The sequence below is a fragment of the Neocloeon triangulifer genome, unplaced genomic scaffold, assembly GCF_031216515.1.
Source record: "Neocloeon triangulifer isolate White Clay Creek 2 clone unplaced genomic scaffold, ASM3121651v1 ptg000012l, whole genome shotgun sequence".
Lineage (NCBI taxonomy): Eukaryota > Metazoa > Arthropoda > Insecta > Ephemeroptera > Baetidae > Neocloeon > Neocloeon triangulifer.
In genome coordinates, this window is record NW_026775554.1 from 14,879,546 (window position 1) to 14,905,064 (window position 25,519).

Below are 25,519 nucleotides of genomic sequence, written 5' to 3' on the forward strand. Positions count from 1 at the left end.
TGGGTGCATTTTTCACCACATAGCAAACACAGCATGAATCACTGTTGTCGCTCCTAATTATTGCTACAGATTTGGTTGTGGAAACTGTGCATGGCATATCAACAAAATATAAGGCTCAGCTTATAGTGGCTTACATCAAATCACAAAACTTTTTTATGTTGAAGTGAAATCAGTAGAAAATTTTGAATAATTATAGCTTTTAACTGTCAAGATCTAATATAATAAATGTGCTTGACTATAAAATAGAACAATTGCAAAATAGATTAATTGCATAATATGAAAATTAAATTACCTGCTTTCGTAGAATGGCCCTGTTTTGTTTCAACCAGCAGAATGTCACCCTCGAGCGAGGCAACGTCAGCCTTCTCGTCGACCAACGCTCTCGACCCTGCCAGCAAAAGGACGTACCCGGTGCCCACAGGGACACCGTTCGGGTGGTCAGGACTTCTCTCATAGGGCGCTGGACCATTCAGGTCCGCCACAAGTTGAAACTCGTCGAGGATCGGCGAGACCAAGTTGTGTATCGTGTCGCCGCTACGGGCCGCCACCTGAAAGAAAGAGCAAACGGAGAACGCTTTAGTGTGCTGATTTAGCCAAGCGTGACTTTTAAGGTAAAACTTGTGGCAATAAAATATGTGGCTATTTTAAGCTTATAGTATTTACTGCGTCGTATGATGTAACTTTTCCTTGGCAAATAAAATTGTCTATGTTAAAAAAATTAAAGTAATTGGGTGTGTATTTTTGGTACTTTCGCAAGACAGCTACATGAGTTAAAAAAAAAAACTATTTTTATCATTTGTTGAATGAAATTATATTAATTAAATTCATTTTAATATCAAAATTTATCCGCCTTGGTTCAAATCAAAGCAAATCTCCAATAATAAAAAAAGGGCAGTACATGAGTGCACTCAGGATAAACAATTTTCAGAGGTGAGTACATAACGAGGTCAATTGTATATTTTGTTAGCAATTGACTTTAATTGTTCTTTCTGATGGGCGGGCCAGTTTAATGCAATTATGCACCCGACGGAAGTCGCATGTCACGGGCTTGAGATCATAAACCAACTTTTTGGTACCCGGCTTAAGGGTGTGCCTGTGATTCGCCATCACACACGTCTTGTAATTATGCACAACGATTTTTTTTTACAAAACAAATTCAAGCATGGGTGCGAAAGAGGAGAAAACGCCTCGTCTGAAGAGGAAGGAGTTTTGCGGAAAGGGCGCTGTTTGGTTTCAGATGGAAACTTGCATACTCTAATTAAGTGTGATATTATTATTCAGGAAAAAGAATTTTAATTTTTTAAGGTAAATTTTTTAAATAAATTGTTTTCAACAATTGACAGATGAATAAAGAGACTCTAGCAAAGGCTGAATAATTTGCAATAACATTCTAAGGTCAAGGAGTGGAAATTTTTAACTTTTATTCTACTTTAATTTGTACGGTTAAACATGTTTGCTTATAATAAATACGATAAATACCTTTTGGCCAGTAGAAAAAAATTCTACCAAAAAATTTATGGGACACTTCAGAGAAATTATTTGCAATAGAAGGTTTGATGTGTGTTTGTAATTTATTTTTAACTTCTGTTAATATATTGCAAAAAAAAATAAAATAAAGCCATTCATAATTATATTGTCATTTTTTTTTTAATAAACCAATTATGATAGTTTAAATTTTAACTTAACATCTGGCGATCCACAAAAATGAAATTTCAAATTATTTCTTGTCTGTAGAGACATTGGCTCAACGTCCCTCCATAACTTTTCAAGAACAAAGGACACTGGTTTATGCATTTAGAATGAGTAAAAAGAGGCAACACATCATAAAATACTTGAGTGTCTATTTTCCATCGACACATAATATTTTACATCTCGTCGGCAGCCTCTTGAGTACCCCGCGCGCGAGGAAACTTGTATAAAAAAGTATCAGGTTTCGCTGCATAGTTTTAAATAGGATTCGTTCCGAGTAATCTTTCATATTTGTGGCGGCTTTGTCGGACGGTTCCGTTGGCTGCGGAGAGAAATTCGCGTGCTGAGCCAGTGGAAGAAACAAAAGCGAGTGAGAGAAGAAATTAGAGTGTACAAAATAAATATCATCAAGCAGCCGGTTTTCGGCTTCTCTATTTTTCGTTAGCGCGACGAGGGTCAGTGAGCAATATGAGCGCGTTTCGGTGTGGGTGCCATGCAAGCGTGAGCACCGCCGACAAGCAAACCGGCCCGTTATTCCCTTCTCTCACTTCTTCGCATTTCGCACCTCATCAAAATATCATTGCTTCGCATGCAGATTGTAGCAACTCGAGAAGGTGTACATGCGGCAAGCTGCACTCGTTACACTCCAACACTTTATACTCTTGGCGATTTTCTCACAGCTCGTTTCTGGATGCTGGAGGGGACAAATATATCATTATTCGCCACTTCAGTAATTAAATTTTCCTGTATCAGGGCAATTTTTGTGACAGCTAAACTATTTGTAAAGAAAGAAATATTTTAATAAAGTTTGAAGAGAAAATCTTAATTGCCAGTATCTAAATTACTTTATTTTTCTTCTTGTGTCTTCAGCAAGGAATTTCAAGGTGTGTGGTTTACCAATGATTGAATGCACTTGTTTGTAACCAATTGTGTAAGCAATGTGACGAAAAAGTACAAGGAAGCTACCACTATACCATTATCAAGAACCATTCAACTCTGAAATTGAACTTGGAGGCGATCATGGTGACGAGAGAGTGCCAAGCATAAATTGTGACCAGCAATTTAATCATACGTGTTTTGAACCGTGTGCAAGTGAAATCGCGCAAATGAGAGACAGAATTGTCTTCCTATAATTTTATGTGTACACAAAATTAAAACCTTTTTGAATTTTCAAGTTGCATTAATTTATCACCACGAGTTATAAAAAATACGAAACCTATTTATCATATTTAATTAAATTTCAATAATATCATTAAGTGCAATAATATTTGTTGTGAATTCAATTTTTTTAGAACTACTTAATTTGTTTCAGTTAATTTTTCTTTAGATACCAAGATTTCTGAAATTTAATTTTTTTGACAGGAAACAATAGCTGCTTTTTAATTAAAGGATTTTAACTCTGCCTTTGCCTGGAGACAGCAAAAGATGAATGGAATTTTATCAGCTGGCCCAAGAATCACAATGTAAAGCTCGGCACCCTCGATGTTGCCCTTCCTGCTTAAAGCGGAGAGATAAACTTTTATGACAACACATTATACATCCCAGCAGTTTATTATTTTTTTTTTAAACGAAGAAACAAGTGTGAGGAGGACCAACAAAGCCCTTTATTCTTGCGCAATTTCATTTCCTCTCCGCGCTCACTTCACTTGGTACAAAGTTGACGCCAGATCGAACGTCGGAACAAGAACAAATAATTACAAGGGGCAGTTCTTTTTTTTTGTCATTGTTTTGTTTCTTTCCTTTCTTCTTGCCGGTGCACAGATACAGTTAGACACTTCACCATTATCAGGGTGGGTCATAAGTCACGCTACACTACCTGCTCATTACGCGTGTTTCACTTTATTGCAGCTCGCCACTAAACGCCCTGATGAACATGCAGCTCACAAACAAAAAATAATGCACTTATGCTCCGCTTCTTTTCGCACCCGAGCTGCAGCTGGCAGCTCTCTATTTCCTTCTGAAAGAAAAGAACCCATGGCTCACCGCAAAAATGTAAGAAAAGCTGGACAAAGACCGGTACATCAATTCACACCGAAACGTAATCTCTTAAAAAATATTTGCCGAAGAAGATACAATATATATAATTGTTTTTTCATTTTGCGGCTAATAGATTCGGTCAACCAAACTACCATGGTTTTTAGGTACTGTGAGAAAAATGCGTGGTTTTCTGTTTGAATGTGTGTGGACAGCTATGAATTAAAAAAATGCATGCGGTGCAACACATTATTAACCAGTAAACTGCATGGCTCATAAATCAGCGTAATGTAACTGTCTGCATGCAGGTGTTTTTATTCCACACTCAATAAAAACGTGGGATGAGAGATTACCCTGTAATTTATAGCACAAAATAAAAAAATCTAAAGGATAGTTTCAAGGTGATTAAAAGAAAATTTTTATTTTTTAAAAATATAAATAAACCCTTGATACTTTAACTAATTAAAATACCAAATTCTATGAAAAAGGGGGATTTTGATTTAAAAAACAATACTTTGCATTTTTATTCATGCAAATTGCCATTGCCAAAATTACTCAAGCGCTCAAACAAAAGAAATAAAACAATATATTACATCCAGCATTTCCTCCTGTGAGAGATGAAAAGTTCCGATGCAGTCTAGCGATCCTTGAGAGACCATCGAAATGCACCCGAGTTGAGATTTTTTTTTAATTATTATTGTTGTGCAGCACAATAAAGTTTTGTGTAATTAAACCATTCATGAAGAGAATCGCCCTTGAGTGAAGGCCAAAATCCTGAACAATATCTCCCTCACATCGCTACTGCACCGGAAACTGTCGCCGGCAAAAGAGCTTTAGGCCTCTAATATGTGAGAACTGGCTGTGCAAAAATAAAAACTGCAGTCGGCCGGCAACGCAATTTAGTTTGGAAATTTTCACATAGGTACGCATTCACTCTCATATATTATTATGATTGTTTGGAAATGACGTAAGAAAGTGGCGCCGGTTCATGCGCGCATAATTTTCAGCCTGTGTTAACGCGAACAAGTGCATACGAGTGCGCCACAGAGATGAATGAAAACACAATGAACTTTTATGTGTGCCGCGCGCATTCTCTTTCACTCGCCGCTTTAATTTAAGAAGCAATGAATTAATTGCATAACGTGGTGCTTGTTATTGGAGAGAAGAATCTCGCAGTGAACGATGACGGCAGCTGGTTAGCCGAACGATTATTTGTTACGAAAGGGTTAATTAATTTTAAAAGCTCTGGCTGGTCTTTGGAAATCTGATTTACATGTTCAACATCCATTGTCAGATTAAGATCACTTAAATAAATAAAATTTATTAACTTAAATTAAATTTGATAAACAAAATGGAAAATAAAAGTGTTTGTCAGCTGACAATTTTTTAATTAAAAATATAATAATAATAATAATCAAATCTATGACCTGAACTTGTGTTTCAGAAAATTATAAATTATAATGCATGAATTTTTGCAACTTAGAACTATTATTGAGGGTTTATATCAAACAAAAGTTCAAATAAAATTATGGAATTAAAATTAACAAATTTAAAAGAGCATCATAGTGAAAGTTTTTTAATAATTCAATAACTGCCACAATTATGCAGTGAAAATATCTGCTTCTCATAAACAATGTAAAGGTAAAATGGTTTCCCCCTTCAAATTGCTACTTATATTGTCGCCAAATTACTGATTATGTTAATTTTCTGATCAAATTTAATTTTAAATAAACCAAATATTACTAGCATGAAAAAATATGATTAAAAATCTGACTTTCATGTGATACAGATCAAACTGAGAGAGTAGAAGGAACCAATTATTTATAAATTCAGAAGAAAAAACCGTTCCAGCAAGGCCAGAAAGAAAATCCTCTTCGCGGTTCCTAGATATAAAGAATGGACTAATTCTCTATGATACTAATTTGAATACAGTTTGACTGAGATGCGTGCAGTGTTACAGTTTCTCAATAGAACTGCTTTGTGCCTACGCATACGTGTTGATGGACCTGGCGATAAACAGTCCAATTAACATGCTGCTAATTACAATAATGGGAGCGAATTAATCACAGCAGTAGTGACTGGCAGCAACGAAAGTCGAAAGCGACGCGGCCAATCAAAGAAAAAGCAAAACACAATTGGCGTGGAGTGCGTGCGCACTAACTCACGATGTAAATACTCTCATGCATCTTCTAGGTAACTGTAACGTTTTGCCGAAAGAGCGATTATTACTAATTAGCTTATACGATTAGAACTTCCAAATTTGCTTACAGTGTTTGAAAAGTAGATCAACTTCATCTCAAAAATTTTTTTAATAAAATTACCCATTTTACTGTTGAAATAACTAATTGTTGTATAATTCAGGTGTACGCAAATCACCAATGATTAATAAAATAATTATCAAAGTTACAAATATTAGAAATCTCTTGGAAGAATTTGTTTTTAAAATTTTATATCAATATCAATCACGAGTCCTTTTAATTCTTTTCTTACTTTCAAAATTCTCCTTTGAAACTTTTATGTTTATCTTACATATACAGAATGAAATTAAAATTTAGACTTTGCACAGGGGTTATGTAACGCAAACAAAAAATTGCGTAGTGTGTGGGCGGTTCTCAGCAACAACGCCTGATTGATTTTCTATACTCTTAACAAGGAAACTGTTTTTACCATAAAGCAGCTTCGGCCGACAAAACGAAAAGGCAGTGAAAGTGTTGACAATCGGCGGCCTAGTTGTATGCAAAGTGCACTTAATTGCTGCAAAAACGAGAGTTTACATGTATCGAGCCCAAAACAAAAAGTGGCATCCGATTGCAATCTGTGGGAATATAATGTTTATACTAATGCGCGGATTTCAAGTCGTGAGCAGAGTAGCCAGATTTCACTCCACCCTTTTGCTTCCGGCGAAAAGATTATATATGACAACGGTAATCATTCCAGATGGAACGTCAATAAATATACACAGTACTTCATTTGATATCAGACCACAGTTTCATCTTTCCGATCGAACGAAAAGAAAGCTGTCAGGTTTCGTTTTCAGTACAAGACGTTTCGCGACTTCTGCACAAGAGAAAATGCAAACACCAACAACTATCTTTTGACAGCTCTTATTTAGTTAAAGCTTACTTCGTAGTTTAAATCAATGAGAACAGAGCACGTTCTTTGTGTTTAAAAATAGTATGGAGGAGACGATAATTATGTCTGACGCAGTCAAGTTCGTATTAAATTCCAGCAATTCAATCGCCACTACGCCACGGGTCACAAGATTAATTTTGAATTGTCTGCGTTGCCTCTCATATCACTTTCATCGTAACTTGATTTAGACTTTAGTTTCCGATTCCGAATGCTGTTGATGGTTTACTCCCACAAAGCGAGCTTTTTATTTGGTTTATTTTTAATTATTGCCTTCAAGCAAAAATTGGAAAAAAAATACTCAATGTATCATTTGGAAAAGAAGAATGCACAATGAGCTACACTTAAAGCACTTAAAGTGCAGCATATATTTTTTTTTATGTGAATACGAAAATAATAAACTTTTTCAAAATATTATAATGTATTACAATCAAAATGAGAATTTTTATTTAAATATTGATAATTTAGGCCATTAATGTCTTTATTATTTTTGAGTAATGTCTACTGATAAATTATAAATAAAATAAAATATTTGCTAATATTTGTCATAAACTATTGTAACTGGTGCAGAAAGCACGGAAAGCAGGCGTCAAGCAATTTCAATGCCGCTCAATTGTAATGATTATAATTTTAAAATTATCTATCTATTAATACAAAATTTTGATCTACCGCTATAGGAATGAGTGGAAATGAGCGTGCAACGAAAATACAGAAAGTGTGAATTAGATTTAATTATTTAAAAAACACAAGATCATTGTTTGAGAGCAAATAATATATATCATCAGCAGAACAAATAAATTTTAGTCGTAGACATGTCCTTCTTACCAAGAGTTTGGACTTTGTTTATATTCAGCGATGCGCTTTATCTATTTGAGTACATATTATGCTTGTACAATTGGAGCGAAAAAGAGTTTCTGCCACGCCGGCGTGTGAGAAAGTCGCGGCTGACAAAGTTGAAAAACGTTGCTATTACATAATGCGAATGGGCAACAAACCCATTAAATTAAAATAATATTTCAACTTTTCACACCGCACTGCTCCATTTGTGTTAATAAACACGTCAAGTGCATGCGGCACTCGCGCGCGCCACTTTCACTGTGCCACGCTGTGCAAAGTGTGTGTTTTAACATCTGGCTCTCGTCTGTCGTGCGCCAGTTCATTGAGTCATTTGGCATGTTCTGTCAATGACTCCCAACGCGTTGGACACTTTCTTTCGACAAACTTGGCCAATTGTTTAAAAGGAAATCAATCGCGTTGAAAATCCAACAGATTTCCATCGATGCTATTTGCGGTTTCCGCGGCACGAATTTATTTTTCACTTGCCGAAAGCGCGGTGCAATCATCTGCGAACAATTAGCCGGTAGAAAACTAGCAAACATTATTGCCCTGATAAAGCAGGAAGGAGTCTTAAACACTTTGCAATTAATTTCTTTGAGCGAAGTATGAAAAGATTTTCTCCTCAAAATGAGGATTGCACTAAAAGTTTCACAACAAAATTGATGCTGCCAAATATAGACTTTTGCGACTTGTACAAGTTTGGCGCGACATGGCATTTTGTCAGGGCCTGAATACTTCGCTAATGACTGACTGCACACCATATGCGCGCTGTTTCATATCAGTGCCTTCCGAAAATGCTGCGTATTGTGTGAAAAAATATAATTTTTGTCCTCGAACCGCAGTGTCAAAAAGCAGAGCATAAAGGGCGATCATTCGTCCGAGAGATCAAATATAATAAATCGAACTAGTTTTCTTATTTCTTTCACTCCTGACTGACAAATCAGAAATCTATAAATGTTGGCTCACAACAATGGGTGAACAAATTGTTATACCAAGAGAAAACCTCAATAATTCTTTCAACACTTGTTTTACAGAGACTGATTGATTGTTTCCGTTGTGGTAGATGGAGGTGTAATAAATAATTCTGAAATGCGCTCAATAACTCGTGGTTATTTTGGCGCGTGCAAGAGTTTATTGCGATAAGTTTGTTGAGAAATCAAATTATATTGCTTGAAAGATGATTGCGCAGAATTAACTTGGAAGAATGCATTACAATTAAATCGATTGCATACGGTAATTAACACTGATGGCAACATTTTGTTATTAATTACGTGGTGTAACTTTAGTTCAATATTAGACGTTAAATTTTTAATTACTTTTTTTTTGACATTAATATTAAAAAGTTCTGGCCAAACATGGTTCCACCTAATTATGCCATAACTTTTACTCTATTTTTGTCTATGGACTTTATTCGCATCGCTTTACAGATAAAAACTAAATTATTGAACCTGCAAATCGATTCTCAGAAAAGAATCGTCAATTAGATTAAGCAAAATTTCTCAAATTTCTCTTGATTTGTGTGAACAATTACCAATCCAAGATCCAAGTGCTGATTTTGAGATTTTTAGTTTCTTATGCAAAACTAACAAACAATTAAGTAAAAATAAATCACTTTTGCACTAAATACTCTGAAATAGAACGCGAAGCTTGAATGAAAAATTCATGAGTATAACTTAATTAATTTACGGCATGAGTCACAAATAATCAATAAGAATTAAATTGAAAAGTTGGCCGCCTTGGGTCCGGCTGCCGACGATTAGGCCGCGAGCAGGGACCTTGCCATGTGGCCAAATGATCTCCTGGTTAACGGTCAAAAGTTGCTGGCGGCAGTTGCATCACTTCTTAGGTACGATATTTGGACTAGTCTGCCTGCGCCGAGAACGAAGCTTTATTGACCCATCTAATTTATAATAACCAACCGACGATGTGCCACCTTTATTCAGGTGGAATGATAATAATTTGCCGCGCGGCTAAACTGGATCACCAGTCTGGCCGTTCCACTCCGCTCTGCAATTATCAAGCGGCTGTTATATCAAAAGGCGTCTACTCGGAATATCCAAAAATTTGGAACAATTTGATACAAACATACAATTAGTTTATATAATTGACTAAACTACTCGTACGTGATTAAGTTGCTAATTTTTTGTTTGTAAAAATTAAAAATTATTAATTTTAATTAATCAAAAGTGTGCTAACAAAAAGTAGTCCACTTCAAATTTTTTACAAGACTTGAGTTGAATATTTATAAAAAAAATAAATATACACAGAAGAAAGAAAATCCTTAACAAATTATTTTTCTACAAGATGAAGAATTATTTCTTTGTGTCATAAGTCAAAACAGCCAAAACTTCGGTGTGTATGTATATTATTGGTAGACCTATAACGGTAAAATATTTATTTTTGAACTTTTCCTGCTAACCCAGCCTTAAACTTGAGGACCGTGGTGTATCCTGTTTGTTTTGCGGATGAGGGTCGCGTGTAAGGAGCTTCTCATTAATTTGTATTGTTTTCCTTCCAGGGCAAAGATCAGCTAACAGGAGCACACAAATTGTAACGCAGTAATTACGCCACCGCTGCCACTTTATTGCTCGTTAACTTGGAACGAAATCACCGCCCAATAAAAATATTTGTGGCACCGCAAAGAGCACACAAAAGGAAGCGCACTTTTCCTCATCACATAAGTTCAATCAAACTTTCTAAACTTGTGGGTTGACACAAAATTCGTTCAAGAATTTTCGATTTGAAGAGAAAAGAAGAGGAAGGTAATAAAGTAATCAAGTAAAAGAGGAACAGACACTAATTTTATTAAGTAAAAAGTAAACGTTAAGTATTATATTATCTATCGAAGAATTCGAAGGAAATAAAAATGTTGGTTTTGTTCAGGCAAAAAAATTTATTATGATGGATTTTTGTTATCGAACATAGTTAAGAAAAAAACTTATGAAACATTTCTTCACCATAATTATTTTAAATTAAATTTAAACATTTTATTCTAAAGACTTTTGAAACAAGTGTTTTTTTTTAATTTTAGAATTCAAAAATAGTTTTGATGTTGAAATTAATTTTTGTATTTTAAAATGATTAGATATCAGATTTTTTGCTAAAAAATTGTCGTCGTTTCATCTCGCAGACCACATGGCAGACCCTGGAGCTCTTGCAAGTATGGTATGACTTTGACATTCAGCACGCAAGAAGGCTCGGCACTGGACGATTTTTTTATTTTTAATTTGCTTCATGTTTCGTCAGTGGCTGGTCGGTTCGCTAGAAACGGCACCCGAGGCTTGTGTCCAGCCGTTTGAGAGGCCTTTGCATGACCATGTGCGAGCAAAAAGATTCTAGGTCAGTGACTGACTGGCTGCTGTGTCTCCTTTGCCTGCTGTATTTAGCGCCGTGAATTAGCGAGAACGTGTGCATAAATCAAAACGCACCGCACACGCCAACTAGGACTGCCGGAGAAAAATTCCAAGAAGTTTACTGTTACGGAGAGACGCAATCATTTGCCTAATTATTTCGGCGGTCCCTCGCAATTAGGCTCATCTGCTGTGTGTTTCTCCTCCTAATCCATACATGGAAGCAATCTACGGATGTGAAGTGTCACAGTTTCGAGTCACAACGTGATTAGTTCGTTCTTTTTCGGTCGCGGGAAATCAATCCAAACGACAAGTGACACTTTATACCCACATTATTTTCTCTTCTGGAACAATGACAACGAACGCATTAATATATCCATGAAAATAAAAAGTGGACTCGAAAACATGAAATTGATACGTCCACCAGTTCTGAATATTATGTAATAGACAGTCTCTGTTATTCTGCGCCTTTTGCACAGTTATTGAGAACTTTTATGACACAGCAGTAAAATTGGCGTTGTCCTCAACCAATAGATTGATTGGTTGTCAGCTTTGACTTTGTTTTCCTTCAACTTACTTTGACATGCAAGCTGCAAATTAGATCCAAGGGTGAAATAAAAACTTATTTGATTTGGCTCATTTTTATGAATAATTAGAATTCTTTTCTTGGTAAATAAAATAAAATATTAAATACAATTATTAAATAATAAAAGGGTTTAACTAATTAGTATTACAATCTATATTCATTGATATTTAGCCAGAAAATATGTGTTTGTCAATATTTGAATTATTTTATAAAAATGTTAGTAATTCTTTTAAATACATTATTAAATTCAAACAAATTAACCTCTGTTATTGAAATTATTCGTCCATTTTATTGAATTATTTATTGGCTTAATGAGCATTGAACATTAATTAAATAATTATTAATATTAAATAAAAATATCTTTCAAAATTATTTATTAACTTTGTCTTTCTATCACTTTTCTAATTAAAAAAAAAGTGTTATAAGTTTGGCGAGTATTAGAGTTTAAAAAATTATTGATCCTCAATAGATAAACCGGATTATTTGACTTACAATTAGAATTGTGTTCACATCAAGCTTGAGAATTTGCAAAATTCAAGTGCAGAGTTGCGTGTAAGCATTCAAGGCATGGCGATCTGGTCAAATCAATTTACTACAATACAATCAAATTTCCCAAAGTCAGTCAGTCCAGCGTACACTAATTCAGCTGGAAAAATTGATTTCGCCTCAGCGGACGGTCGGTTGTCTCTCAATCAGTTATGGTAACTTGAAGTACGGCAAGTGCATCTCTCTCTCGAAATGCACTCTAGAGAACTAATACAGTAAGTCGCGCGGACGTGCAGTGAATTAGGAATCTTGGCTGCTCGCTGCATATCCGCCCGCGGCCGGCCGCGAATGAATGGCAAAAAAAAGTACATAGCTGGTAAATAAACGTGTTGTTGTTGGACAAGAACGATCGATCGACGATAGTCTGGTGATGAGAGAAAGAGAGACGCGGAATCCCAAATGAGATCGCAAAGAGCACGTGAATCAGCGCGCTCTTTGTTGACAATCGGCTAATATGGCCATTGAAAAGTTCAACTTTCTGAACACAAATTAGTCCGACTTCGGCGCGATCAGAGAGACAATGCTGACGATTTCTTGCGAGTACAAAGGGGAAATTTTGTTTAACTCTGCCCTCAGGCTTCTATTCTCCAGACAAATAATGTGTTGTTGACTTTTTAGAATTCATCACTTTGCAATTTGCATCAATTGCGTTGAAGGAAACACATAAAATCATTTTTGCTCAAACGGTCTGCGCAGATTCATATTGTTCGAATGACATCCCGAATGAAAGTAATAGTAAGTGGCAGATAAATAGTAATTTTTTTGGGAAAAGAGATGAAACGTTTTTACCTATGGAATATTAAATAATTGTTTTTATGCGTTTAAATTAAACAGTATAATTTTCCTCATGTACCTCCGATATATTAAATTTTAAGGTTTTTAAAGTTCTTCGTCTTGTTGAAATTTTTCTTTTCATTCAAATATTTTTAATTTTTAGCTCATTCTCATAGCATAGTATTTTGGAATTATCTAAAGATAATTATTCTTATGAAAAAAATTATAAAAAGAAATCTGTGGTTTTTTCAAATTTTCTAACTCTAGAAATATGAGCGTGATAAAAACTGGTTATTTTTATAATTGAGTGTGTTTATACAAAATATAATGTGAAAAAGACACCAAAGTTTCATCACACAAATAAGTCAATATTTGTTCTTCATCATAAAAAAATTTCAAAATAAGACAATTTTGTTTTGTTCAAATTTATGTGAATGAATCAACGCTTCAGAGTAATTTTATGCATATTTATAGGAATTAGGAGTGTTTGATTGGCCGCCCTCTTGACTTTTAAAACGGAGCCCCCCAAAAATTCTTCATTTTTCAATAAATCATTTCTTACTTTTTCGTTTAATTGACTCATTCAAGCATTGCCCGCTTATTTTTGTTTTTTGAAATCAATTAATTAAAAATAATATAAATAATTTGATATTATTATTTTTAATAAAAATTATATTTTTCAGTCAATAAATTAAAAAGCATGATTTCTCTAAAAAAAAGCCACGTGATTAAAAATATTTTCTAGTCTTCATGGAAACTCACCAATCTCTGCGTCTTGTCTGGAGCAATAATGGTAATCTCAAAATTGCGTGGCACGTGCCGCACACTGTGGCTCCTCGACGACCTGCTGCCATGTTGCTGCGGACTGTCACTGGTGCGGAATTTTGTCTGTATCAAAGACGGCACCTTAGCCACCATGGACAGCCGTCGGGACAACTTTCGTCCGATTTTGGAGCGCTTGGACGCCCTGCCGACGGCGACGATTGCGCTCCCCAAATCCATTGTTTTGAGTCCTGTTTTGTCCGAATATCGTCGGTCACTTAAATATCACTGAGTGTCTGATTGCACTGAATAATGCATGGCCAGATTCTGACTGGACAGCACCACTTGTGTACGTAAAGAAACAGATCGAAACACAAAAAATCACACCGGCGAGAAGAGCACACTGAAAAACGCGCACCAATATACTGCTACTTCAACAGCGCACTGAATGAGCCGCCGAGGTTTCATCTCTCATGCTGCCTGCCAAGTGCCAGTCATAATAAATAGCATGGTGGGGATGAGCGGCGCGGCTGAAGCTGCTCGACCAAAACCCGTGCTCAAAATTAGCATTGAAAATTACTCAAAATTCATGTGTCTTATTCTCATTACATTATCATTTCTTTTAAATCCATAGAAAAGAAATGATATGTTAAATATTAAATTTTGTTTTTCTTGAATTAATTATTGAACAATTACATTTTCAGAGTGCAGCTTTATTTAAATTTAAGTAAAATATGAATTGATTTCCAGTCAGGGCTGTGGTGTATTAGTCTCAGAGTTTTATATAAACAATCACGAAATAAAGATTATTTATATTTATAATCAATCTCCTCACTTCACTTTGGGTTAAAAATCTTATACCAAAATTTTTTGAGTTAATTGTTAATTAAAATTTTATTTTCTTTCGAGTGAGTAAACCTAAAAATTACATTGCATCAAAAATCATTTTCATTTTGTTCTCTTTTTCTTTCCTTTGATAATGTTGGGCCGGCCTTTTTGTTTCCACTTTTGACCAGCGCCTCTAAAACGTTTCTCTCTGTCTTGCTCCCATCGAAGTTGCTTCACATGTGAATTATCAGCATTTCTGACAGCAGAGGAACCCGCCATGTCCACGTCCTCAATACCCGCATTCTGCAGCATTTCAGCAAACTGGTCAGCTGTGGCAAAGTCACTGGGCAATCCGCCCTCGTCACTCATATCATCATCCATGTCGTCTTCGGTCAGCTGCCTCTTTTTCTTCTTCTTAGTGCCCTTGTTCTTTTTCTCAGCCTCTTCTACTTCCTGTTCAAAATCAATCAATCCAGCGTCTTGCTCCTCGTCCTCCTCATCTTCATCCGAATCATCATCCTTTCTATTGCCGAAGAGCATTTTTTCAAACTCTTCACTGTTCACACTCTCATTGTCACTTTCTTCTTCTCCTTCCGCTTCCTTTTTCTCAGAGAGTGACTGCATTTTCTTCTGCATGTACTGGTATAAGAACAGATCTTCCTTCGGAATTTGGTCCTCTGCCATGTTCAGATATCTAAAAATGGGAGAGATTTAGTAGCGAATTAAAAAAAAGTAAATAATAATTCACCTTGTACTGTTAACTCTCAAAGACCTTATACCCTTAGGCTGGTATTGGCTAGTTCGGGAGAAAATGTGTTCTTTCAACGACTCCTTCTTGGGGTTCTTGAAACAGAATCTGTCAAGAAACCTTGTAGCAGAAAAATCAACAAGCATGTCTCCAGAGTAACGAATATTTTCCCCGTTGAGAATATTTTGTGCAAACAAAGCAACCGTTGGGTGGTGGTGATTGGCCAAAAGGGACAATTCTCGCAGGCCAACTTTCTCTGCGCGGGCAAACGTTGGGTTTCTGGTGAACGGCTGGTAATCTGTCTGATCACTTTTTGACTTCTGCCCCTTGTTTTCTGCAACCCATGACCATGATCCTGAAGGTTTTGGCAAAGGATTTTCTGATTGTTTTTCCTCGTCATCTAATTTAACGTCCACGTATTTTTCTTCGTCATCTTCATCATCATCATCAAACTTGGCTCTCTCTTCTCCAGCTACAAATAATAAAATTTTAATTATTTTCTTCTTAAGTTTATAAATATATATAATTATGAATCACACTTTTGGTTTCCAAGGTGATCAAGTCCTTCCTCTTGCTAACCAGCTGCGATATCAGGTAGAGCAGTGAGCTGGCCAAATTGCATGGGGCTGAAAGTGCCAACTGGAGAAGCCTCTTGATGAATGCTTGGGCCCTCGGAATTTGGGTGTCTTTATTGACGGATTTATACACAATATTGAGGAAAAGAGCGTGGTGCTTTGTCTTGATGACCTCAGGGTCGAGCAACTTCTTGTACAGGGAACTATAGAATCTGTCCTCAATCAAGCTGGAGGCCTGTGCCACTTGGTAAAGAAGACAAAGAGCGTGCAGGGCAATGCCAAAAGATGACACATGAATCAATTTGTGCAGGGTGTCCAAGTGGTCAGCAAGTGTGCCGACGAATGAGTCTTTTGCATATGGGAACGCTCGTTTTACACCGTTCAAAAGGATTTGTAACAATTTTGACTCAAGTTCCCCTTTATTTATACAGACCTGTTGATAAAATCCATGTTAGAGAAAATGTTGCAATTAAAAAAGTTACTCACTTTGAAGAGGCAGAAGTACAAATTGATCATGGCCGTTGCCAATTTCTTATCCTCGTGACTCAAGTGGAATTGTACCAAGAAACAAACTGCATAGTACTGGGCTTTGCTTTGAATGTTCGGCCTGAAAATCATTCTCTCGACCTCCTCGAGCACCACTGGCTGCATATTTGGGTGTTTCCGCAGAACTTGTTGTAAGTCATGCATTGTTTTACTGGCAATGGCCTGTTGAGGGTCTCCCAATTTGTTCACAAGCTGGGACAGGATCAGCTGTTCCTGCTCAGGGTTGGCTGTGAGCAACTGACTCAGACAGCTTATTGCTTTGCTCTGCAATAGAATTTAGTTAGAAACAATTTGCTCCTTAATTAATTAATGCAATATTACTTTAATGCTATCGACGGAATCTTTAGAAATCTGGTCCAATGCCTTTACAAAGTTGGTGTACTGATCCTTCAACTTTCCCTCAAACCACCAGTACAATAAGCACTTGGCACTCTGGGTTTGGTCAAGTTTCTCTAAGGCAGCCAAAGGCCTTGCATTAAATGGAATCAGTTTAGTGTCCGGCCTTAGTAAGTCATTCAGCCAGAGCTCGACTAAATTTTCCATCACTTGCAGGCTCTCCTTTTTCTTGCCAACTTTAACCATTCCAATAAGGCTACTAAGTGCAGACAAAGAATGCAGAGGAGAGTTCTGAACTTGGACGATTTGGGCAGCAACTTTATCCCCAAGTGTGCCTTTGCTCATGATAGTTTGCATCCAGTTGTTTTGGTACCGGTTTTTGCCTAGCTGTTTGTTGTTAAACCTAGAATCAGTTAAAGTTTTGAGACCACACACAGTGTTAGTGAACTTTTCGTCAGAATATGTAGCTATTTAGGTTATTAAATGATAATATTGTGTATGTAACATACATAATGTAATCTGTATGTTTTTAAGTCATACCTTAAGACTTCCTCAGCAAATAGATTTTCTGCCAGCTTCGTGTATTTAAAAATTAGATTTTGATCGTCTTCAGTTTTAGCTTCTTTACAATCAATCTTCGGCTCGTTTTGGTACCATTTCGGAGGCGCTTCTCCAGCGAGATCGCCCTCCAAGAAATGGTTCGACTTCATTTTGGAGTAAAACACGGTCTGGATAGTAATTGAAAACATTGAAATTATGTAATGTGTATGTTAAGAAATAAAAAATTATTTATCTGCAAAACTTTTTTAAGACATACCAGCTCGCTGTGCAATGTATTTTCAGTCTCAGAGGAAAAATAAAAACAAGATCCCGAACACACGTGGATTTTAATTCAGCGTGTGCCACTGTGCCGTGTTTGTTGACAAAAAGAATTCAATACTCAAGGCAGCCACTATAATGAGAACCCTGGAAATATGACTTTATGCACTATGCACGTACAAAAAATTATGTAGTGTCAGTCAATTTTTTTTAAATTGCAAGCTTTAGTGACAGTATGTATCATATTTAAAAACTTCATCACCATGCATTTTATAAATTCAAAAGTATTGTCAATTTTGATAAGTTTTGCATACTTCATTGTTTGCGTGGGCGTGGCATCTGGCGTCAGTCAAAAAACATTCAAAATTCATTCAAAACTCAAATCAAAACAGCAACAGTTGAAGGAACTGAATTATACATAATTATGTAAGTAAAAAGCAATACAAATTGCGCTCGCAATTTTTTTTCTTATATAATATATACATGTCATACAATATATTTTTTCATAGTACATAAATCAAGCAACCTATGTATTACATAGGTTGTTTCAATCAAGGTATGCACATAACTAATATGTATGGATCCTCCAGTATTTTTGCTGCATTAATTAATGCATTATAATGAACAATAAACATAAATAATTATTCTTGTCATTAACTAAAGAAGTTCCAAAATCAACTTTACAGAGCAATATGCCGCCAAAGAAGAAACAAGCTGGACTTGGACGTGCCAAAAAAGCAGTTTCAAGCAAAGCAGGCTCTTCTGTTAAAAAACAAAAGAAGAAAGTAGCTGTTGCTCAACCTGCTCCTACTCGACCTGCTCCTTCTTCTTCAGATGATGAGCGTGAGCGTGCTAGAAATGCAGAACAGAAAAGGAATGAAGAAAAGGAAAGGAATGCGCTTCTGGATAACATTAGAGAGGAGGAGCAGATGATCCAGAGTTTGAAAGAAATGATCGAGAGCAAAAGATTTGAAATGCTCCAAGCCAGCGAAACTCCTGCTGCGCCATATACTCTCAGGGATGCCCAAAATAGTGTTCGCAGGTTTGTTAACTTGTCATTTTGAATTGTCTTACAATATTTTTACTTTTGCATTTTTACCTAGACCTATCTATGCCCACATCAAATCTTTGAAATCTGATGGTAACAAATACGAAGAAATGCTAAAAGAGACTGAATTCTCCAGTATGGTGCTTGGTGCAAAAATTATAAAGGCAAAGAGCTCATACGAGGAGAAAGAAAGGAGAACCAATTATGATCTGACAATGAGACTACTACATGAAGAGAACGCTCCTGATTTTACCATTTCATTTTCTGAGGTATAGGTTTTGTCTTTCATTAATTAAAATTTGATTATTTTACTAACATAATGATTTCTCTCAAAAGAGGGATAAAATTTCTAAGTTGAACTGCCAACTCTTAAATGAAGACAAGTCTCAGGCCCTCAAAGACTGCTTTGCACTGTGTTCAAAGCGGAAGAATCTTGCCCTGGTAGTACAGCTCATGAAGACGTACCAAAATGTTTGCAACAATCGATTTGACGTTTGCTTCACACTGCAAAAGAAATTTGGAAACGAATTTGTGGGTGTCAAACTGAAGAAAGAGTCTAACAAGATAGTTTTCAAAGTTGCAGCTACATCTAAGATTGTACCTATTTTGGTAGGAACCACTAATTAAAGGCTTAAAAAATACTAATGATTGTTTTAGATTACCTGGGAATTTGAGTTTATAGAGGTTACTTTCACAAATGCTATTGTTGTCGAGATTCTTTCCCCAGAATTGAGTAAGGAACACCATGATTTATATTGTATTAGTTGATAAATTCTTTTTTCAGGCGAACTAGATTTCATCAAAAATGAATGTGGTCCTCTGATCAAAGTTTTGACAAAATCAAAAGTGACAACAGAAGATATGGTTGCATCATTTACAGAGCTCTTAAAGTGCCTGAAGAAAAATGAAAAGAGATTGAAAAGAAGGGTGTCTTCCGATATCTAAATTTAAATGTCTAAGTGTAAATTACTTTCCATTGTTTCTCAGTTGGTAATTTTTTTTTAATTATAAAGCATGATTTCAAACATAACGTTCTTCATTTATTTATGAGCAATCACCATACTCAACCTCAAAAGTCTTTTCCCAAGGGTACACGGCGTTGATGAAGTCTGCGTACTTCCAAGTCTCATGTTCAACTTCCTCAGCAGGCAAGCCTATAGCTACGTTGTCCAGTCTCTTATCAATCAAGCCCTCCTGCTCCAAAATCCAATGATATGTGAGCTTTTTCCCTTGGATGACATCTTGGTCTTCGTCCTGGTGATTGGACTGGAAAATCTCCCTCAGCTTGCTTGCATTCCATCTGGAGGTGCCAATGCTAGGTATCAAGCTGCCCTTCTTGAGTTCCTTGACCTTCAGTTGGGCCTCTGAGATGGCTGTCTTGTGCGTCTGGAACCAACGCTCGTACAAACTCTTTTTGGACCTTATTTCTTCCAGGCAATCCTCTTTCACAGCTGGCTCTTGAGCCTTTCCACCAATCCTTCTATGGGTCACCTCAAACGAGTTGGATGAAAAGTGTGAGGGCCACGAGCCTCCCTCTGCCCATTTTCCTTGGTTTGAATAGATGGTACTTGTATCAGAATATTTCAAAAATTTGTTTTGCTCTTGAGCCTCTTGCACGTCACCACCAACCATCCAGTTCTGGACATCTCTTGTAGTCTTGTTGTGAAACATCTTTTGCTTCTGCAATTGGTTGTACTGAGTTTTTGCTCGTGGGAGGTTTTTATGATCTTCAGGATCAGCTCCTCCTTTCTGAGTAATGTTTTGGTCTTTCTCATGTTTGAACGACTTTTTGGCATTTTTCAGTCCACTCAAAAACAGGTCCCAATTCTTCGACTTTTTGCCAACTCCCGTTGACTCAGTTGGGGGCTTCAGCTTGAGTTTCTGCATTCTCTCGTTCTTGATTTTCTGGGCCTCCGCAACTTTAGCCTTTCCTCTCTTCTGGTACCACCGCTCATAAATGTTTGCCTTTGCCAAACTCGTGTGGGAATCCATTTCTGCGGAATCAACTAACAAGACAAAAATGTTTGTGTGCAACAATGCTCAACTTCAACAATAGGAAAGTTGAATAATATACACCTGTACAACATATGGATATTTTTGGTTGGAAATTTATTTATATTCTAGAGAATCTTCATGAAAATAACAGTTTAAATTAAATACACGGCATGTAAAACTTCTAATTACCTGGGAAATTAGCAACTGAGTGTGTGTTATAATTATACTTAATTCTCAATATTCATAAAATAAGCAATTCAAAGAAAATTAGTCAGGGAAATGCAATGGATAATTAATGAAAAAATTGCAATGAAGTTAAATCATTACACAATTCACGATATCTCCAAACTGGTAAGCGCTCACTTCCATTAGCTGCACCAATGGCATACCGCCTAGTATACTAATACTGGACTCAATCCATTCCGCTCTTTTTTATACAAGAAAACAATATCATATGCTTTTATGCGATGGGAAAATGATTAACAAGTGAAATGCACTGACCACCAATAATTTCACCTCTAAACCAGCTGTTTGCATTGCTATGTACTTGATTATATTATGCTACTGCTTTCAAGCTATGGGACAGTTTTAAATGTAAAATTGTGATGTTTCTATAAGGGATTCATTGCAACTATTGTAGATAACAATATAATATTATTTTCAAAGTGAAGCATGTGCGATTTAAGGGCAAATAATTGTCCCAAGTAGAGTATGTGGGGATCAGAAAAATTAATTAAATGAAGAATTAATGGCAGATGGGTTTGCAGCTAATTTTTCACATGCTTTCCAGTGTTAATATTTATATTTCAGTCCGTTTAAAGTCACTTGTTTTAGGATAAATTTTGAGTCTTTTGGAATGACAGTGGGGAGACCCCAAACTGTTGAAATTCAATATCACTCATCATAATCTTCACTTCTTCTTATTCCTACTCGGGGCGTTGGCTGGAGGGCTGTAAGTTCCAGGCGTCTCCACATTGCTGTTCATAACTGTTGGGCAGAGTTTCCAGATCCCTGTTCCTTTATTTTTTTCGGCACCTAGGTTAAAATTTTTGTTGAATAAGCTAATAGATTAACCCTCCATAGGTTTACCCTTCTTTTTCTTGGTTTTCTTCTCAGGGGTGGTATCACTGTCCTTGCTTGAGGATGACGAATTTCCATTCAGATGTGCAGTTCCGTTTTTCTGTGCTGCAGCAGCTGCCTTCTCAGCCTCCATCTTAGCAAGCACAGACCTCCCTGTGTGACAAGCCAATATTAAGTTGGTCTCTTTGCTGCTTTCATTATTATACCCAATCTCCTAGGCCTAGGATTCTCCGGCTTGACGCCTTCTACAAGGTTTTCTTCTTCCGAACTCATGCTCTGCCTAGCTTTCCTGCCCTTTGGAGTTTTCTCAGACTCTGAAATTTGTCTCACATGGTTAAGATGCCAACAATCAATTCAGCTTGCACACTTTTTAACAACTTGGCTAAATCATTGCTGTCACTCTCTTTAGCTTGGCTCGCCAAACCACGACTGCGGCCTCTGGGTGCTTTTTCAGGAGTGACTTCTAAAATAATAGGTTTGGTAAAAAATTAAAATAATATGTAACAAGTTGGCATCTTATGTGACAAAAGTAATAATTAAAATCTAATGATGAGTGTTGATGGATAATGAAAAAGGTTAGTGACAATTTTATTGCCAAATGAATGGAAGCGGAATGCACACTTTATTACAAAAGCAAAACCAGAATAAATGCAAAATGTTAAAAAGCTACTTTTTACGCTTACTTTCAGCTGTTTTGCCCTTCTTCTTGGGAGGAACTAATTCTTCTTCAACCTCGTCTTCAGACTCTTGCACTGCCCTCTTAGCCGAGCGAGCTTTTGATACACCTCGAGGAGATGTTTTCGTAGCAGAGAAATTCAGAGGTCCGGTCTCTTTGAACCCAGTAACGTGCAAGGCGTCGGAAATCATCTTGTTCAGCGTCTTGTAATCAGGCTTATCCAAGTGGCCCATGCTTTTTACTTTCTCCAAAAACTTCTTCAAGAATGCTGCAGTGAAGATAATTGAAGTAGATTTAAATTTTGAACAATTTGAAGGAAAAAATACCTTTCTCTGCCTGAGCTATTTTCAGCTCACTCAAGCTCTCCGAGATATTTTCCATGAACTTAATTTTCATCTCCTCAACAGTCTTTTCCTTTCCTTTCTTATCCATAGCAATCACTTGTTCCCAAGGCAAGGTGGAACACAGCCAGTGAATCATGTTAAAGGCCAAAACCTCCAAGTCACCTCTCTTCGTCACAACTGCAGAGAATGGGAGTAAATATTTATTAAAACGGAACAAAATTCTGCAAGTACCTCCTCTATGGGCATCTCTGCTTAGATATTCGATTGTTCCATTATTTGATTTTCTAGCGTCCTCGGTGTAAACAGCATCAGAAGTGCATCGTGATGCAAGGCCAAAATCAACCAAGTAAACCCTGTTTTTAGTGCTGGATGTGTTCCCAATTAGCAAGTTGGCACCCTTAACATCACAATGGGCATAGTCTTTGCTGTGTATGTACTCAAGAACTTGCAACTGCAACAGAGAAGCAAAAAAAATTAATTACGAATGTAATTTTTTTTTAAACTGCTTTTGTAATTATGTTCTTTAAATTATTTCAAATTAAAAAATGGATAATACTGGGAAACTTACGGTTTGCTGAGCTATACGCAAGATGGTGCCAAACGGGAACTTCTTGTGAAGTTTGAAAATGGACCACAGGTCTTCTCCAAACTTGTTGGTCACTACAAATCTGTGCTTCATGCCCTTGATTTCATGAGATCCAGATCCAAGATACTGGGGGAGATTCAAGTGTGGCAGTTTCTTCTGCTTCAAGTACTCTTCGACTGAAAATAAAAAAATATAATTTTCTTCCCAACAAAAAACCACTTTGTTTACTTTGTTCTGGTTTGCCGCATTTCATGTAAAAATGCATCTCAACAAACAACGGTCCATTTTCATGTGGCTCCTGGAATTTACGAAAGTGCCGAGCATAAATTTATACCTCACTTTTGTTTAGAGAAAACTTACAATCTTCACTACAAAAGGATAATCCTTTGGATTGCCACACTCCTCTCGAGCTGAAAATTCAAGGCCAAATGAGACTTTCTTAGATGAGGCATTTAAATTCGCTTGACTTCCGGCGAATAAACCAGGAAGACAATTTGTAAACACGGCAAGGTCACGCACTTGCCAAAGTGAAAGGACTGACGCCGATGTCGCCGACCTCATTACATTATCAAGAAAAATTTGTAGAATTTTTGTAAAATTGGTCTAACCTGAGTAGATGGTGCCGAAACCACCCTGACCGATGGGTGGGCCGACGACCCACTTCTTCTTAGCGACGTCCGTGAGCACTTCTCCCAGGGGCACTTTCAATGCCATCACAAAACCATTGGCAGCTCGTTTCAACTTCGGCTTTGCCTTGTTATCGTCTTTTTTCGGCATTTTGGCTGAAATTTGTAACTCAACTTTAGTTGATAAATCGCTTACGGAGGCTTCCAGGGGATTAAAATCCAAATAACTTGAACGCAAAAGTATGAACATGTCATTAACACGAAAGCCATTCGGCCGAACTTTGAGTGACATTTTGAACGAAATCCCGAACTATTCGCCATTGGCTCGCGTAAATTGACGCTTACCGTTTTCCAGAGATGTCCCTGAGAAAGATCAAAACGCCCTGGAACGGGATATGAAAGTCTAATAAGATGGAAAGTCTTCAGTTGACGTGCATCGATGTCAACTTTGTGTTTTCACTTTAACGGCTTACGAATTGGCGCCTGCAATTCGAACCCTGCAGACGGCAGCCATATTGTTAAATACCTCGATGCGACTTTGTTTATTTTTTAGTCGAAAAGCGCGGCGTGTCTAGCGCGCACCGCCTGCAAGCTTTCAGCTTTCGTAAAAAACAAAACAACACACAGCTCAAGCAATATCATAAAACTAATTTGGTGATGGTGATACGAATAAAAGGTAATAATATCGCAAATATATCTAAAAGCTTAATTTGTTAAAAAATTGAATACTTAATTTTATCTTACTTCATTACCATGGGTCCATGATCTGCATATTACTGCATTTGTAGGAATTGTAGTTATTTTGATTCCATTGGATTTTTTTCTTCAAATAATCAACTCCTGGAAAGTGCAAGTGATATATTTATTGATAACAGCTTACAATTTACCTAAAATTTTTTAATCAAATAACCATAATGAATAGAAAATAGAAAATAAACTAGATCTATTTTAGCAAAATAAAATAAGCTAAAATTAACTACATACTTCTTGCGCAGGAAAGGAGTGTGGTTCTTTCTTCTCCAGAACCAAGCAAGATATTCGCTGACCAAAGTTGCCCAGATTTTCTTTTGTACCCCCCATCGTGGATTTACTGAAACTGTGCGAGAAACACTTGGCTTTAAATAATGGCATACAAACCAAAATTTTGGCGTTTAATTGATAAATTAATATTTAAAATGGCTCAAAAATTTACATTTTCAGTAAATCCACGTAAAACCTCTTAAAAATTGACCCCTGAAACTGCTTTACACTATACAACACAAACAAAACACTCTACTCTACATTAATAAGAACAAAAAAAAATCACACACACGTACACTAAAAATTATCTGAGAATAAAAAATAAATAATTATGGTGATTTGAATTTAAAATCGGCTTTTCCTCGATGGGTTTTTGTGAGTTGTTTATTGTTTCAGAAAAAACAATATCCTGCTCTACAGCATGTTTCGGCTGCGGGCTGCAGCCATAATTCATGAGCTGCGAAAACATTTTGACAAAAATTAGTACAAAAATAAATCTTTTTTCAAAAAAATTTTTTTTTCTCAAACAATAAACAACTCACAAAAACCCATCGAGGAAAAGCCGATTTTAAATTCAAATCACCATGAATCAACCCTCGATCGTGAAATTCTACCACAAAAATAAATAATTATGTTGTTTTTTAC

At 36.5% G+C, this 25,519-nt stretch overlaps 4 protein-coding genes across 5 annotated transcripts in view; 1 reads left to right on the forward strand and 3 right to left on the reverse strand.

Annotated features, from left to right (window-relative positions):
* Window positions 1–14,101, reverse strand: part of LOC132198179 (rho GTPase-activating protein 20-like) — a 204,856-nt gene extending 190,755 nt beyond the window's left edge. Inside the window, exons 1-2 of one of the 2 annotated variants that reach the window (XM_059622038.1) lie at window positions 13,648–14,101; window positions 293–548 (exon numbers count right to left, since the gene is read on the reverse strand). In XM_059622038.1, coding sequence (XP_059478021.1) covers window positions 293–548; window positions 13,648–13,887 — 496 coding nt within the window. In that variant the 5' untranslated portion in view covers window positions 13,888–14,101. The remainder of the gene's footprint in view (window positions 1–292; window positions 549–13,647) is intronic. The other variant, XM_059622037.1, reaches the window with a different exon arrangement.
* Window positions 14,102–14,500: 399 nt separating this feature from the next.
* Window positions 14,501–17,599, reverse strand: LOC132196570 (CCAAT/enhancer-binding protein zeta). The gene is made up of 7 exons (XM_059619321.1): window positions 17,498–17,599; window positions 17,221–17,408; window positions 16,666–17,083; window positions 16,285–16,608; window positions 15,763–16,231; window positions 15,224–15,695; window positions 14,501–15,169 (listed from the first exon to the last, which is right to left on the reverse strand). Exons 2-7 carry the CDS (start codon window positions 17,388–17,390, stop codon window positions 14,596–14,598), a joined length of 2,427 nt encoding a protein of 808 aa, XP_059475304.1. The 5' UTR covers window positions 17,391–17,408; window positions 17,498–17,599; the 3' UTR covers window positions 14,501–14,595.
* Window positions 17,600–17,787: 188 nt separating this feature from the next.
* Window positions 17,788–19,571, forward strand: LOC132196285 (uncharacterized). The gene is made up of 6 exons (XM_059618825.1): window positions 17,788–17,925; window positions 18,186–18,541; window positions 18,603–18,816; window positions 18,884–19,156; window positions 19,205–19,280; window positions 19,332–19,571. Exons 2-6 carry the CDS (start codon window positions 18,192–18,194, stop codon window positions 19,490–19,492), a joined length of 1,074 nt encoding a protein of 357 aa, XP_059474808.1. The 5' UTR covers window positions 17,788–17,925; window positions 18,186–18,191; the 3' UTR covers window positions 19,493–19,571.
* Window positions 19,572–20,635: 1,064 nt separating this feature from the next.
* On the reverse strand, window positions 20,636–24,359 carry LOC132196284 (serine/threonine-protein kinase VRK1-like). Its single transcript, XM_059618824.1, has 12 exons — window positions 24,200–24,359; window positions 23,837–24,010; window positions 23,589–23,638; window positions 23,457–23,526; window positions 23,211–23,404; window positions 22,874–23,093; window positions 22,625–22,819; window positions 22,306–22,566; window positions 21,990–22,085; window positions 21,829–21,936; window positions 21,632–21,775; window positions 20,636–21,577 (listed from the first exon to the last, which is right to left on the reverse strand). The coding sequence occupies exons 2-12, from the start codon at window positions 24,003–24,005 to the stop codon at window positions 21,453–21,455; spliced, it is 1,632 nt and encodes a 543-aa protein (XP_059474807.1). The 5' UTR covers window positions 24,006–24,010; window positions 24,200–24,359; the 3' UTR covers window positions 20,636–21,452.
* Window positions 24,360–25,519: the final 1,160 nt, after the last annotated feature.